The sequence below is a fragment of the Mustela nigripes genome, chromosome 2 (genome assembly GCF_022355385.1).
Source record: "Mustela nigripes isolate SB6536 chromosome 2, MUSNIG.SB6536, whole genome shotgun sequence".
NCBI classification, from domain to species: Eukaryota; Metazoa; Chordata; class Mammalia; order Carnivora; family Mustelidae; genus Mustela; species Mustela nigripes.
The window spans coordinates 94,876,272-94,893,127 of record NC_081558.1 but is presented as its reverse complement, the minus strand read 5'-3'; the positions used below and the strand labels follow the sequence as shown (position 1 = coordinate 94,893,127).

Below are 16,856 nucleotides of genomic sequence, written 5' to 3'. Positions count from 1 at the left end.
ATCTCCTGGTTTTCCACAGGCAGTGAAGCAGAGCTGGGGGGTGGACAAGGGAGAACAGGGGGGCATTTCTGTGAAGGTAGTCTGTGGACCCACAAATTGGGAAGAACTGAAAAAAAAAATGTTAGAGGCAGCAAGTAGTTACAGGCTAATTTTAATATGCTTTCTCTGCCATCTAGCATGTTGCCTGGCCCAGGCCTCTTTGAGCCACCTTTCCTCTCTTCTCCTGTTCTCTTCTTAGTTCTTTCCTGGTGCTTGAACCTGGTTGTGCCTCTATTCTGCCCCACATCTCTTAGAAGTACGTTAGTGGCAGGGAGATAGTAGTAAGGGGGGGGGTTTCAGTGTCAGAAAATACCTGGGTTTAAATCCTGCCTGTGCCACTAGTGAGCAGCTCAGTAAACCTGAGACAGCATAAGCAGGCCAGTGCCATGCAATGGAATGTGGGAGGATGATGGAAATGTCCGTGTCCACACTGTCTAATGTGGTTGCCGCCAGCCCCAGGTGACTATCCAATACTTGAAATGTGGCTAATGTGATAGATTTTTTTTTAACTCTATTTAATTAATTTAACTGAAATAGCCACATGACTAGTGGCTCTCATATAGGACAGAGCAAGTCAAGAAAATGAAGAACCCCTCCTCTTAGAGGATCACGGTGTTGTAACAGACATGAGACACCCTGACAAAAAGGCCCTACTGGTAAGCGATATCCTTTCCTGAAAGACTGTCTAAGTAGAGCACTGAGTGCATAATCTCAGGCACTCACCTTCCTGAGGAGGCCTGGCCTGCCTCACGCTGCTGTCACCTCCCAACACCAGATGCAACTCCACTTTTCCAGCACTGCCTGAGGATGCAACTGAGGCAGCCTGGTGTAAAGAAGTTTCCTTCTTCCTCTTGTTCTTTTGTCCTCACTGTGCTGATTAAACAAAATGACTACATTTTCAGAAACCCATTTTTAATTAAATACTTACATGACACTATTTGGTATTTCTTTAAGTTTTCAGACAGAAAATGTTTCTCATTTTTTCCAGGTACACTAATCATATCATTATGTAGCAAATGCTTTAAACTAAAGAGACAATCTACCTGTATGGATTAAAAATATATGAAGATAGGGGCCCCTCGTGGTACAGTCGGTTAAGTGTCTAACTCTTGATTTTGTCTCAGTTGATGATCTTTGGGTCATGAAATCAGGCTCTGTGCTTCGCATGCATCAGGCTCTGTGCTTCACATAGATTCTGCTTGAGATTCTCTCTCTCTCTGCCCCCTCCCCTGGTTCATGTGCTCTCTCTCTAAAATAAAATTTTTTTTTTCAATGAAGATATCCATTTTCAGAAACACAGATCAAGCAGCACCAATTTTATTTTATAGCATTTATTGTAGTAAAAATTCCTCTTGTAAAACATGAGTGATTTTGGTCCATATCTTATTTTCCATTTGGCTTTAAAACATTTTACATTATTTACAAAATAAATTGCAATTTTTACAATTGATTGTACATAATTTTTTTGACCCTTGGAATATTACAGTTTCAAGTAACTAAAAAATAAACACCTGGCAGACTAAGTGTACTGAAAAGTACATATTGAACATACTTAATTACCACAGTAATTTAAAAGTCTTGATCTTTACATCTTAAGATTAAAATTCATTATCATGAAGTCATTCAAGAATCTCTGGAATTTCTCTATTATCCACAATGAGACTATGGATTATCCCTTCTTTCCGCTTCCCACTACTGACAGCCTTTATGTAACAGTCATGGTTCCCAACACTGAAGTGAGTTTCAGTCCCGTCATCTACAAACTCACCCTAGGCCAACAAAAGAAGGAGGAATTAGTGTTCCAGAAACATTTATCTTTGTCTAGAGTATCAACACCATCTAAAAAGGGTGGTATAATGAATATCTATTAGCTAAATGTTAGACTTAGGAAAATTAAAGTCAGAAGCTTGTATTGCTAAATGCTTTTCCATGTCTGCTGTGAACTGAACATTTCTTATTTGTACCCGCTTACTATCTTGAACAATCTTGAGTTTCAGAGGGAAAAAAAAGCCCTTATGTCTTATGGCTGTGTGTCTATAACATGCACTATGAGACAACACTGACTACTAAAGTACAAATGGGAAGCATGATTGCCAGCACTTACTTTGTACTGAGTCACTTGCTCTGTATCAAGAACAGTGTGTAAGCATTACTTCACTGAACCTTCTCCATAACCTGACAGCAGCATTATTACTCTCCTCACTGTACAGACCAGGGCATTGAGGCACGGAGTAGCAAAACAACCATCAGGAAGGGATAGAATGCTCTTAGCCCACTCTGAAAACCCAATTCCTCAGAATGCAAGGTGACTTACAGTAAAACACACAGATAACAAGACCAAGCACTACCTAAGCTCACCCTGTTCTGTCTGCCACAGCAGCTACCAGCCGTGTGTGGCAGTCAAGCACTTGAAATGTGCTGAGTCTGAAATACCATGTGCTGCTTCAGTGAAAAACAGACACGGAGTGTGGAAGACTTAGAATGTAAAATAACTCTAAAAACTTTTAATATTGATGTTAAAGTATAATATTTTGGATATATATCTATGGCTCATATTATATTTTTACTGAACAGGAACTGAACAGGAGTTAATTTAGAGTAAAAAGATAGGGGCCAGGTAGTGCAGAGAAGAAAGGAAGAACAGGAGGGTTTGAGGATGAAAGTAGAATATGCCAGAAAACAAAGAAAGCACAACCAGGGTTAAAACTTGGCCACGAGCTTCCTGGCAGCTGGACCCGACCCAGGGAGGCCCCACAGCCATTACCCAGCCTGAGAGATCATAGGCCGCACGAGGAAGAGCTTTTTCTGAGCTGTGGGGAGAACCCAGCCCATAGCTCTTTACCAGAGGAGTACTGACACCACCACAAGACCCTGTGGTTGCAGAATTTGCTAGATACATAATCTTGGTCATGATGCTTTGAGATGGAAAGAAAAAGGAGGGGATAAACTGTAGCTCACGGGCAGCAAGAGCAGGGGAGCACCTACTGGGGAAGGCTGCCCACATGCGGAGCTGCAGAAACTACTCTGCAAATTCAGTTTGAGTTATAGTGAGGAGGCAACACGGTTGTAAAGTGCTATTGTCCAAACACCTGTGGTTTCCTGCTAATTACTGAGGAACAAAGACATTGTGTAAGAACATGACTTTGAACTTCTTATTTACAACCATATTCTTAATATCACAAAACATCTCTTTACACTTGCACTGGAGAATTCCTTGAGGGGGAGGGAACAGGATTCAAAACTGCCAATTTGGCATCTAGAGAATTCCAGGGAAGGAAGGAAAGGACAGGAAGGACCAGCAGGTGCCTGATCCATGCTAACGATAACGAAGCTATTCCATAGGGGCCATAAAACACTGAAGAGCTCTCCAAACCTCTCTGCATAAAAGAAGTCTGGATCAGTAGATTGAACCCAGAGAGCTCTAGATTTAAATCAGTAGATCTAACCCTGATCAAGCTCTGGTGATGGATTCTGAGTGAACCCTGATTCAATAACCCTTCAAGAATTCAAACCAGGATTAAGAAAGAGAGAAGCATCTATTTTTGTAGCATTTGGTTTCTGGCATAGGCACTTCCTCAGAAGCAGACAGCCACAAGACCCAGCAGGCAGGTCCTAGATAGCAGCTGAACAAACTCATCCCAGACTTCCTGCCCTCCGAGCACTGCTCCTCACCTTCCTGCACCTATCCCAGATGGAGACAAGGGCAGCACTCACCATGGACAACTAGCTAAACCTGACTAGAGCAGAGTGGGTCCCATTATCTCTAGGCCTGGTGTTCATGTTGGAAGCCAGCATGAAAGGTGGGGACAGAGGAGAGTACCTCTGGCTTGCCAGCAGACTCCCCGGCCCTGGCAAATTTCCATCCAGGTACTGCAGCTCCCAGTCCCACACTCCATGCTTCCCTTGATGGTCTCCTCTGCTTCTGCTTGCTCCCTGTGCTATGCACACTGCTATTTCATTCTTGCTGAAATCACTCCAATAGTCATCCCACCCATGGCCATAGTGGTGCAAGCAGCTGCCAGCAAAGGCCAGACACTGTGGGGCTAGATGTGGATGTCATCATGCTTGGCCACAATGAGTGGGGTAGCCTCTGGGCACTGCTGGTCTATACATTCCACCTGTCTTCTGGGGTTGGTGACAGGGCCCTTTCCTATCTGCCTTTGTGTCATCTGACATGTATATATTCCTCCTTTTTAAAAAACTCCACTTTTAGAAAAGTCCTATCTGCTTTGAGGGTATGGTGTAAAGCCTTCCTATTTCAAGCATGACCCGTGGGGCATGGTACCAGGGGAATGTTAGAATTTGTATTTTAACAAGATCCCACATGATTCCTACACATGCAGGTTTGAGGAGCTGTGGAATGAAGCCCAACCTTAACTTGGACAAACACAGGAGGATGCCAACCTCTGTGGGGCAGTTTTTGATGGATGGATGTGTGAATTCCTTTTAGGACAGAGCCTGGTGCAGGAGAGGAAAGGCAGCATGTGAGCTGGGGTCAGCTCTCAACAGAAGGTGTTTCCAACCCCTCCCTGCCCCAGGTGCTCTCCTGGAAAGGTCTCCAGAATTTGGAGTCAGGAGTACTTCATCTCTTTCTTGTTCTTAACCTAGAGGACCTTGGTTAATTATCAATCTCCATCATTAGGAAACGCAGCAACATTTCAGCAGCAACCCTTACCCGTGGCACTAAGAGTAATCAAAGGGTCAACTTACTGCTGTCTCCATTCTTTTACCATTGCACCATACATCCATAGTGTCTTTTTCTGTAAAAGTAACAACAACAAAAGTTATAATCTATGATTCAGACATAAAATTAACTCTATTATTTTAAAAGAAGTTTGATATACTGGACTTCTAAAACTCTATTAACTTTTCATGGCTTTCCAATTTTTCTAAATTTGAAGAAACTGTTTACTCTTGGTTCACAAAATAAAAATGAAACAAAATAATCTTTTAAGAAATGATCAGAGCCTCGGTACAAATGGGTGAAGCCCTGTTGAACAAAATAAACACTGCAACACACACTTCAGGATTAAGGATGCACAGAAATGAGTATGAGGAGGGCCCTCACCACAGACTGTTGTCAGTGACCAGATAATCCCCCAATGCCTTGCACAAAGAGCCCAGTGGATGATGGCGCAAAGAGGTCACCAAGAAAGGCTGCGACAGGGTTCATGTAGGATGGACAGCATACAGGCTTAGAAATCTAACCTTAAATTTCCTACTGGAGGGCCCAATAATCTCTATTCATTTTTGCGATGATTTCATTTTGGGGGAAAATTTTTGGATCATAAGGAAAAACACAGGCATCCCTGCTGGACTGTGCAGACTCTGTGGAGCAAACTGCTACCATGAGCCACCTGAGCATTAGTTTAGGCGTCAGGGCTCGCTTTGGGAGGCATATGTATGTATGCAAGTGTGCAAGGACACGTGTGCATTTTGGGGGAGGATCCCCAGATCCAAGTGTAAATATCAGTGTTCTGGTGGGTGGCGGGGGAGAAGATTGTACTCATCAAGCAGCCACAAGATGAGCTGTGGGCATTATAAGAAGCCTAGAATCGGGACCTGTGTGCATGTGAGAAGCCTGGGGGTCAAAAACTTGCCTGCGGGTCACAGTTGAGGTGCCAGGCAGGGGCTTCATTCTAACAGCCTATCTATTCCAGGAACACAGTCTAGTAGGGACTCTTTTCTCCTCACACCTTGAGAAGGGAGCCTCAGAGAACAGAGATAGGCCTTTGAGCGGGGCTAAAGGGGAGAGAGGCCGAGGGGCCCAGGAGATGTGGGCCATGGTTGCCCTAGTGGCAGCCTGGGGTGCAGGGGCAGGGGCGCATATCAATGGCAGCAGCTGTAGGGAAACTGAGCTCGTCCCAACACCTGAGCAGAGGATATACTGCTGAAGTAAACCATGATGGTGGTGAAGAATGGAATTTATACTGAACTCTGACCTTCTATAAAGCTATTATTAATGTGCCTCTGAAGAAATCTAACCCAGAAGACAAAAGAGAAAATTGCAATACATTTAACTATGTAAAAGTAAAAACTATTCCTGCATCATTTAAGAAAACACATATGTGCATAAGCAAAGTCATACAATAAATGACAAAGTGGAAAAAAATAAGCAAAGCTCACAGCACAGACAAAAGTTTAATCTTACTAACATAGAGACTCTGAGTAATCAACAAGAAAAATACCAACAACCCAAAAGAAAGTAGGTCAAAGGACATGAAGATGCATTATCAGGAAAGAAAAACAAAAGGACCTCAAATGTGAAAAGATGTTCAACTTAATTTTGAAAAAGGCAAATAAAAACAACTCTGAAATATCATTTTTCATGTAGGAGAATATTAAAAAAAATTTAAGATCTGACAACATGCTCAGCTGGAGAACCTGTGAAGAAATGGGTACTGGGAGCACAAAACAGTAAAAACACCAGGAGGGGCAATGTTTGACAAACATCATGTGCCTCTTGATATAATAAAACTATAGTCTTGCAAAAAAAAAAAAAAATTAAACCTAAATTTGACCAATTCTTCAGTCAACTACCAATGTATGGGAAACAGAGAAGAGGGACTGCCTGGCTGGCTCAGTTGATAGAGCATGTGACTCTTGACCTTGGGTTGTAAGTTCAAATCCCACTTTGGGTGCAGAAATTACTTAAAAATAAAAACTATAAATGATACATATTTAAAAAAAAGAAAAAGAAAAAGAAAGAGAAACATCACAGAAGTGCTATCAACAAAATCCAGACCACAGGAAACTCTTCAAGACAAATTGATCTAGTTCCTTCAATAAATAAGCTATATAGGAGTTTCTGGGCTTTTTTTTTTTTCCAACTATGTGCATTTAATTACTGAATAAACATTTTTTTTAAGTTTATTTAAGTGATTTCTATACCCAGTGTGGGACTTGAACTCATGACCCTGAGATTAAGAGTCATGTGCTCCACTGAGCCAGTCAGTAACCCAAACATTTTTCACTTTTTAAAGAAAATATTTATTTATTTATTTGAGAGAGAATGAGGAAACTGAGCAGGAGACAGAGGGATAAAGAATCTGAAGCAGACTCTGCAATGAGCACAGAGCGCAACACGGGGCTTGATCCTGACCAATGGTGAGATCATGACCTGAGCTGAAACCAAGAGTCAGAGGCTTAACCAACTGAACTACCTAGATGCCCCCACATTTTTCATTCTCAAAAAAAATTTTTTAAAAGAACATGGTAGCATTTGAATAGACTGTAGACTCCTTAAGGCATGGACAACATCTCTTTTTCTACTGCATACTACAGTATGCTAACTGGTATTTAGCAGGTACGCAATATTATCTAAATAAATGAATCAATGAATTACTGAGATAATCCAAATGGTCTTAACTTTAGTGATATGAGAAGCAGGAAATACGGGAGTACCAGAAGAGAGAAAAGACAGCAACTTGTAAATATTTATTTTATAGGCCCAGTAGAAACAACATAGATAGCGATCTGTAACAGCAGAGCTTAGCTTAAAGATCAATGGCTTATTACTCTTTATTTTGTAATCTACTTTATCTGGACTTTGACAACTTTGAGGTGTTACAGTACTAAACTGTTTGCTACCTAGAGAAAAATTCCTTTGTTACTGATCAATCTTCAATTTCTACTGTCTCTAAACATCATTTTAAAGAGAAGTATCAATAATGACAATAATATAAATATCAATAATAAATAATAATACATCATTATTTCTTTTTTTAAACCTGTTTATAGTCCTCAAATCTATCACTACAAAATCTGGCTCTCATATAAATCAGTCATTTAAATGAATACTTTGTTCATATGGTACATCAGAAATACACCTACGCATACTTACACTCTCTCTACACAAAGCTCCTATAAAGGGTCTGGATAGTTGGGGGAACTAATAAACAACCACCATAAAAAGCCAATAAATTCTGCAGAAATAGCGCTCACTTACCCAACACAACTCGAAAGTCCTCACCATCCAAACGTAATACCCAAGTATTGGTGGTTTTTGACCTGTTCTCCATATACTTCTTGAGACTTTTCCCATTAATTTCCAGAGTATATTCATATGCAAATCCACTGACAGCATCTATATTTATGGTTGCTTTTGTCTTTGCAGCTCCAACGCAGAAGGTTTCTTTGCCCACTAGTTTGAACATCCATTCTTTTCTTATCTCTTCCTAAGCAACAAAATATGAAAGTTAAAAACACACAAATGGAAGAAAACTTAATATTTAGCTTTAGAAATGCTGTAATTAAAGTGAGTAAATAGCAATGTTATTTAGATGTAATTTTATTACTTCATGATTCAAATATTTTAGAAAATAAAAGCACTTGAAGTTTAAATGTTACACTCTATGAACTCTATAACTCTTATTAGTTTTCTTTGTCCAGTAACATGATCCAGGCCCAAATATAAAGATAATCAATGTAAGAGAAAAGCCTTGAATTACATATGAAGAATCTATGTTAACAAATTCAAGCTTCTATGTATGCCATAATCTACAAAGTAATCCATGTTTTCCTACCTTCCCATCTACATATACCACTCGTTTGCCTGATGTGGTTCCATGTTCAAACTCGATCTTATGGACTCCATCACTTAAAGCGACATCCCAAACGGCTACGAGATCTGTCATTTTTTCCAGGCTATAAGGAGGGCTAAGGGAATAAAATAAAGCAATTACAATAGGCCAAAAGCAGTAAGAATATAACAAATAAATCTTTCCAAGATGAAAATACCGGATTTTTTTAAAGCCCTAAAATTACAAGATACTAAAGTGACAGTACCTAAGAATTTCTACTCACAGTACATATAACTATCTTCTCCTTCTCCCTCTTACTCTTTCTTTAAGATGAAACTACTATATATGGATATATAGTCGGATAATTCTAAACAAAGTCACCTTAATATTAATAGGATTAAGAACCTATCCAGGATAGCATTCTAAGCTGGGCTACAGAAGAGTGCTTGGAAAGGTCAATAAAAAGTCTCTACTTCTTCCCTACATCCCCATTTAAAAAGCACAGTATTTAATTCTGGTATTTCTTTTTCAGATCCATTCACTCCAAAACAGGAACTCCCCAAACCTTTCATACTTAAACCCGTTAGGATTCATTTTAACAAAAACAGTTCTAATTTATTATACTGAGAAGAGAAGTCATAGAAGAAATGTCCTATCACAAAAGAAAAAAAATGTATGGAAAATGGTAATTCTTGTCTTTATTACCATAATCTTATTTAGAAAATAAAGGATTTTTGCCATAATACTTTATCTGGCACAACTTAAATACATACTTTTGATATTAATATAAAATATATAATATTTATGTCTATGCCCAGCATGAGTACATATATATATTATGTAATACCTATATACAGACTATATTTGAGCCTGCTCTCTTAACTACATCTTACTCTTTACTCACTCTAATATTGTTTGTGTACTCTACATCAGAAATGGTAAGTGGATTTTACATCATCTTGAAGTGATTGCTGAGAACTTGGGGCTAACACAGATTTGGAGACCTTACATCCAGGCCTCATGGGAAAAGATGTGTGCCATTAGCGGCCACCTCCATTCCAGGTGTTTACTACCCTGCTCTTAGTCACAGAAAAGCAAAACCATCTTGCAATCTGCAAGTTTAAAAAATGTGTCCTTAACAAAGTAGACTGGATAAATAATACCTGAGTGATTAAAACAATCCTGAAAGTTTGAAGAGCTAATTTTATTGCCACGCAAGACATTTACCTTTCATCATCTTCAAAGATAGGACTGTCATCTCCAGATGCCATGGATGGCAAAATAGTCTTTAATCCAATTAGCAGGCAGGAAAGAAAAAAGCAGAATTGCAGCAAAGAAAGACTGAGAGCAACAAAGAGGACATCTGCAAAGGGTTTTTTTCTAAGTTTGCAATCCATTTCTCAAATTGCATGCAGTTTCTGATGAAACAGCTTATACATACAATAGAATTGCAATCTCTAGTTGTCAGGAAAAGAAATTAAGTCATGCAAATTGGCCAATCATATTTTTCCCTGTTATAAATTTATAACTTCCTAAAACTAGAGAACAGACTCTAGTTTATTTCAAATATGATACCACATCAGAGCTGCAAGAGACCTAGAGACCCAGTCCTCTGGGTCCCACGCTTCTCAAAGTGAGGTATAAGAAGCCTCAAGGGTATGAGGCAGTGGGTCAGGGAATACATAAAACTCCAGGATAAACAGTATACATCTTCGGGAAGCATTGATGTTACACGGTGGTAAAAAATTTAAAATGCAATCCTAATATTCAGTTTTAGAAGGCTATATATTATGGTAGAATATATAATTTAAAAAATATTTTAGAAGCACCTGTCTGGCTCAGTTGTAGAGCACATGACTCTTGATATTGGTGTTGTGAGTTCAATCCCTATGTTGGGGGTAGAGCTTACTTAACTAAAAAAATAAGTAAAAAATTAAAAAAAAATTTGTAGATACCTTCAAAGAAATTATTGGTTTGCAGGAAGCCACCAAGGATATGCTAGATCACTTTCGAACAGCAAACTTAATTTACCCATTTACCTAAGCCCTCTTACTTTACTAGTGCCAATAATGAATCCACAAAATTATGTGGTTTGCTCAGGTCACTAGTAGGGCCTGAGCCAGACTAAAGCCCAGTACTCCCATGCAATTACCTCAGAATTAACTGGGGTGTAATATTAATTAAATTTTACTAAAATCAGAAGCACACATATATTCATTCACACATGCATTGGAAACCCTCCATGTTTGGAGATTTGGGATTAACAGCTGTATCCTTGCCAAACCTACTGAAAAATAACTTCAACTATTTTTTGCTCTCCGGATCTACTCTGGCCTGGCCTTCTCCCTATAGATGTCCAAGTGTGCGCTCTCCTTGTAAAAAATGGGAGATTGCCAGACTTCTTTAGCTGGAAACAGCCAGAAGCCACAAACTGTTTTTAAAAAGATGTTAAAGAAGGGATTAACATTGATAAAAGCAATCCAGCAGCACAGAAAAGATGAAAATTTTAGAATAAAAATTAAAAACTCAAATACTTTGTACCTAAAATAAATCCCTGTTTTGAGAGCACTTTACAAATTTGTGAATTTTTCTAATCTTAGGAAGCCCTAGGGTATCTCCTGTGAAAGTGGAGGGTATCCTGCAACTATAAAAGCAAAGAGAATACGCAGCAACAAAGGAAGCCAAATAGCATAATATAAATTTGGATAAGCCATCTTTTGCAAATCAGAGTGGGTTTAGGGGTATCTTCATATTTTGCTTTATAACTTTTAGAGACCCTAGAAAGTTTAGTAATTCACTATTCAAACTTGAAAGAATTGCTCAGTTTTCCATTATAATGAACTTCAATATTATCATACTACAATAAGGCATGGTATCATCTTAATTATAATAACTTTTCATATATAATATAAAAGACGACACAACAAATTAGAAGGGAAGTGAGAAATCAAGATCACATTTATTTCTTGAAAATTTTCCCTAAATCATCAACATTCATTCATATATTCATTTATTTATGGAGTATCTATCTAAAGTGCTGAAAAGTTTTAGAAATAGTGATGGCTACACAAAATTGTGGTTGTACTTAATCCCACTGAACTGTACACTTAAAGACAGTTAAAATGGCAAATTTTATGTGATACATATTTCACAACTTAAAAAAAATAATATTGTAATATACAAAAAGACATTGAATTATATACTTTAAATGGGTGAATTGTATGTATGTGAACTACACCTCAACAAAGTTGTTTAAAAAAAGGAAAGATCCAAGTGCCCTGCTGGTAGTGTTTCTTGGAATGCGACCATTATCTATAACCAAAAGATGATCACAACTGTCCTTGTCTGCAATATCTACCTCACTGATCTGAAAAATGAGAAATACCTGTCACACATCTTCAAGTTACAAACTGGACTTAATAAACACATGTCATACTCTAAATTCATTCACCATGTTAACAGTCACTTACGTGCCAGGCACTGAATTGGACACTAAGCTTAGTGAGAGGCCGTAGAGACCAAAAGATGATTATGACACAGCCATGGGACAGTCCTTATAATGGGAAGAAGTAAAGGACAGAATGGACCCCCAGAGAAAGGATCCCAGCCCTACCAAATAGGTGGGAAGGCCAGAGAAGACTCTGGTTTAAAACTTGAGAGAAAGGAATTAATCCACTGTCATTTTTTTTTTTTTTTAAGATTTTATTTCTTTATTTGACAGAGAGAGGCAGGCAGAGAGAGAAGAGGAAGCAGGCCCCCTGCTGAGCAGAGAGCCCGATGCGGGGCTCGATCCCAGAACCCTGGGATCATGACCTGAGCCGAAGGCAGAGGCTTTACATCACTGAGCCATCCAGGTGCTCCTCCACTGTCATTCTTAAACTCTTACACATATACTTAATTTTCAGGATCAAGTGACCAAATTGAAAAATGATCATTATAAAGAAAACCCCCTCTATTTTAGCACAAAATTTTAAAAATGTAAATGAAGGGGTGTCTGGGTAGCTCAGTCAATTAAGCATCCAACTTTTTTTTTTTTTTAAGACTTTTATTTTATTTATTTGACAGACAGACTTCACAAGTAGGCAGAAAGGCAGGCAGAGAGGAAGGGAAGCAGGCTCCCTGCCGAGCAGAGAGCCCTATTTTGGGCTGGATCCCAGGATCCTGGGATCATGAACTGAGCCAAAGGTGGAGGCTTTAACCCACTGAGCCACCCAGGCACCCCAAGCATCCAACTCTTGATCTCAATTCAGGCCTTGATCTCGGGGTGGTGAGTCCAAGTCCTGCTTTGGACTCCATGCTGGGCATGAAAACTACTTTAAAAATAACAATAACATAAAAATAAAATGAATTTTAAAACAAAAATGTAAGTGGAAAGGATGGAAAAACAAATTCCATTTATTTCCACTGATGAGGATGATGTCACTCACTTGAAACTTTTTTACATGTCTTGGAAGAAAGCTTTTTGAGTAACTAGGCATCAGCATTATCTTTTTTAAAATCTCTTCCCTTGGGTGCCTGGGTGGCTCAGTGGGTTAAGCCATTGCCTTCGGCTCAGGTCATGATCTCAGGGTCCTGGGATCGAGTCCCACGTCGGGCTCTCTGCTCAGCAGGGAGCCTGCTTCCCTCTCTCTCTCTGCCTGCCTCTCTGTCTACTTGTGATTTCTCTCTGTCAAATAAATAAATAAAATATTAAAAAAAAAAAAAAATAAAATCTCTTCCCTAGCAGTTCAACGGTCAGTTTCAGAGTAAGACCTAACTATTAAGACGTTTCTACTCTTCATCGAAACCATCTTGCCCTTAACTTGGGTTTAACCGTCCTTGGGGCTGTTTACGGTCTGTCCAAGCTAAACCCAAGTCCGTTTTAAATATTACTAAGATATTCATAGTTCCCATTTCAGCAAAAGCTCTAGGTAAGGCCAGCCACAAAGTCAGTCTTCAACAAATAGGTGTTGACTCTGTGCGTCCAGACCCATGGGAAGCATTGGGACCTCCAGCAAAGTGCGTCAGGAAGCTTCAGGAGCCAGGTGTCCCCAAAGGCTGCCGGAGGTACAAGAACCGGTAACTTGGGCACCTGGGTGGCTCAGTGGGTTGGGCCCCTGCCTTCGGCTCAAGTCATGATCTCAGGGTCCTGGGATCGAGTCCCACATCAGGCTCCCTGCTGAGCAGGGAGCCTGCTTCCCTTCCTCTCTCTCTGCCTACTTGTGATCTCTCTGTCAAATAAATAAAATCTTAAAAAAAAAAAAAAAAAAACCGGTAACTTTTCTGAGGAGCATTTTTACCCCGTAAACCACAAGCCTTACAACAGATCCACTCTAAACAAATCATGCTCAACACATCAGACATAACAGTGCTCAAGGAATTGCTTTCCGTATTGCTACCCACTGCAAACCACGTTCACCAGCAGGGAGGGAATCCACCAAGTCAGTCGCAGTGCGGTCACTAAGACACTGCACGGCCAGCCTGGGCTAGGCCCTGCGGAGGGACGCTGCGCTCAACCTGGCGCACACGAGCGCAGCCCAGGGAGGCCCAAAGATCGCACAAAAACACGTGAAGCCACGGGGAGCTGCGCGAGCCGCACGCTTAGGTAAAGGAGCCGAGTTACAGCACCTCACGACCTTGACTCCGCTGAGGCGTCCAGGAAAAAACGGCTGGAATAGTATTACCTTCAGGTCGCAGGGCCTGGCCAGGAAGGAGAGACCCGCAGGCTGCTCCCGCCCCCACAGTTCCCGCCTCTGCCTCCGCCCTGGGCCCGGCCGACAGAAAACTCCCGAACACCCCGGTGCCTCACCCTCCCGGCTCACGGTCCGCGTAGACACCACCCACCGCTCGCGGCGCCCGCCGCCGCCGCCGCCGCCGCCGCCGCTGCCGGGAGATGGCCGCAGCCGCGCTACAGCGGGGACGCCGGGGCTGGGCGCAGGGGCTTCTGGGGCCCGACCCGGGGCCTCCCCACCTGCGCCGCGGGGCTTACCTGGCCGCCGGGCACCACGGCAGGTTCTGTGCCACGGAGCGCGCGGGTTCCGGCTCCGCCACCCGGGCCGCGTGGCCTTGCTCCCCTCGCCGAGAACCGGGCGCCTCCTCCTCGGAAGCTGAAAGCTCGGCCGCCGCCAGTTGCGAGCGCGCCGACTCTGTGGCGCTTCAGGTCCCCTGAGGTGCCCAGCGCTGGCCGCCACCCGCCTCCGAGCGCCGAGCGCCGCGGACGCAACCCCCGCCCGCTGCCTCAGCGGAGGGCTTGGCGCTCTCTGCAGGAGCCCTGCCTCATCCCAAACCCCAAACTTTAAGCCCTGGCTGGTGGGACCCGCTGATAGAAGGCGCGGGGCCGGACGCTGGGGATAAACTGGTGGCAAAAAGAGACCCTGTGTCTGCTCTGAAGCCACTGGGCAGGTAAATCTGATTATGGCGTTCGCCCCTTGAAATCTTTTCTGGTTACTTCTGTAAAGACCCAGGCTCCTTAAAGCACGCGTGAGGCCCCATGTAGTTCTCGAATGATGCAAGCTTTTTCTCTCCACGGGCCTCTGCAGATGCTCTTCCCTCTGCTGGGAGCTCCTCCCTGCCTCTTCCCTTAGTTATCCAACACTTGGTTGTTGAGCTTGCTGCCGGACATATAATTTTTTAAGGAAAATTATCCAGGCCCTGAACCCTTGAATTCTCCTTAGCCCTTGTCAGGGTGTGCAGTTATTTCTGTAATTTTTGCTTAATGGGTAACTTAGTCGTGGACTGAGGTTCTTGAAAGGCAGGGGTTGTGGCTGCTTGGCTTTCACTCGTGTATCTCGCACGTCTTCACAGTGCAGGCTCATAGTAGGCTCTGATAAATACTTGTTTAAGGAATGAATGTAGAGCATGCCTGGGTAAGTTTCACGTGGTATCCATTTTCGCAACCAGCAGAGAGGGAGGAGAGTTGTTGAGTGGACCATTTGAGGAGGCCAGTGAGTGGCCCCGGGGACAATAATATACAGACATTTGACAGTATTCTTATTCTGGTGAGGACTCTGATGGCCCAGAAGTTTGGCGGGGCATGGAGGCATCCATGCTCTATTGTGTAATTTCTTCCTCCCGCTTGAGGTTAATATAAAGGATCGTTTTATCTTTAGGGTTGGTAGAGTTGAAGTCATTTCTAAATGCTGAGCAAGTATGTGAGAGAAGGGGGATAGAGACACAAAAAGAAACAACCTATTAATCAGTCTGCAAAGTAATAATGACTGAATGCTTAAGCAAATTATATCATACAGATTCTGCTTTGTGAGCACGGATTTTTTGTTTGCCACCCTGTACTGAAAGCTTCTGGAAAACAAAGACTTTTCATATTTGTATTTTCTTCTAAACCAGTGTCTTGAGCAGAGTTTTCAATAAATAATTGTTGAAAGAGTGAGGTAGTGGGGAAAGGGTAAAAGGCCCCAGAGTGGAAATTTCCAGTGATGGGATAAGGTTAGCTGAATGATATTCCTAATTACTTTTATCTAGTCCTTATTTCTTCTAAGAAACAATGCTAAGTTGTTTCTTAGTTGGGCTAGCATCAGGAAACCCTGGTTGGGGAGCAGCTCAGTGATACCGTTTAATGAAGGATCAGATTTTCTTGTAAAACTTCAGACGTCTGGATATCCTTTATAAGACCAGTAAGATGTCATTTATTGGATGTTTGCTATGTCCTTATATATTGTGTGTATTTTTCACAACAGCCCAGTACTTACATTACAGAGGCCTAAAGCCCTTCAGAAGTTACAGGGCCAGCATGTAGAGCCAGACCTGTCATGTTAACAAGGCCTGTGGTGACAAAATGGTTAAATGTGCTTGAAGAAATATCTGGGCCCTTCCTTAGAGGCCTGAGAAGCTCCTTTGCCCACAGAGCACTGAGGTGCATTCATGTTTGCACCAAGAATAGTCAGTGCAATCTGATTCCTCAGGTGCCTTGTTCTGTGTCACTGTTTTCTCTTTGGTATAATTCCTGGGATACCTGAATTGAGGAACATACCAGTTTGGGCTACATTTTCCACCTACTCATTCCCGGGGACCAGGACACTGATGGTAGCATTAGTCACTTGTTACTAGACAGAACTGTTACGAAAAGAAAGTCTGAAGAAAATACTGTGAAAGGTAGTGAACTTGAGTATATTTGACAGACAGAGATCACAAGTAGGCAGAGAGGCAGGCAGAGAGAGAGGGGGGAAGCAGGCTCACCGCTGAGCAGAGAGCCTGATGCGGGGCTCGATCCCAGGACCCTGAGATCATGACCTGAGCCGAAGGCAGAGGCTTAACCCTCTAAGCCACCCAGGCGCCCCAAAACAGTGAACTTGAGTATAA

The 16,856-nt window shown here is 41.8% G+C and overlaps 2 protein-coding genes across 11 annotated transcripts in view; one reads left to right on the top strand and one right to left on the bottom strand.

The window, feature by feature from the left end:
- Positions 1–1,340: 1,340 nt before the first annotated feature.
- FAIM (Fas apoptotic inhibitory molecule) lies at positions 1,341–14,740 on the bottom strand. Of its 9 annotated transcripts, none has more exons than XM_059391019.1 (6): positions 14,530–14,740; positions 9,789–9,847; positions 8,565–8,697; positions 7,988–8,216; positions 4,750–4,799; positions 1,341–1,808 (listed from the first exon to the last, which is right to left on the bottom strand). In XM_059391019.1, exons 2-6 carry the CDS (start codon positions 9,830–9,832, stop codon positions 1,659–1,661), a joined length of 606 nt encoding a protein of 201 aa, XP_059247002.1. In that variant the 5' UTR covers positions 9,833–9,847; positions 14,530–14,740; the 3' UTR covers positions 1,341–1,658. The 9 variants fall into 9 exon arrangements, with proteins under 9 accessions (XP_059247002.1, XP_059247003.1, XP_059247005.1 ...); XM_059391020.1 differs by lacking the exon at positions 14,530–14,740 and adding an exon at positions 14,350–14,458; XM_059391022.1 differs by lacking the exon at positions 14,530–14,740 and adding an exon at positions 14,385–14,410.
- Positions 14,741–14,865: 125 nt separating this feature from the next.
- CEP70 (centrosomal protein 70) overlaps positions 14,866–16,856 on the top strand; it is a 126,742-nt gene continuing 124,751 nt past the window's right edge. The window contains exon 1 of one of the 2 annotated variants that reach the window (XM_059391016.1): positions 14,866–14,942. The gene's annotated coding sequence lies outside the window, so the exon portion shown is untranslated. The remainder of the gene's footprint in view (positions 14,943–16,856) is intronic. The other variant, XM_059391013.1, reaches the window with a different exon arrangement.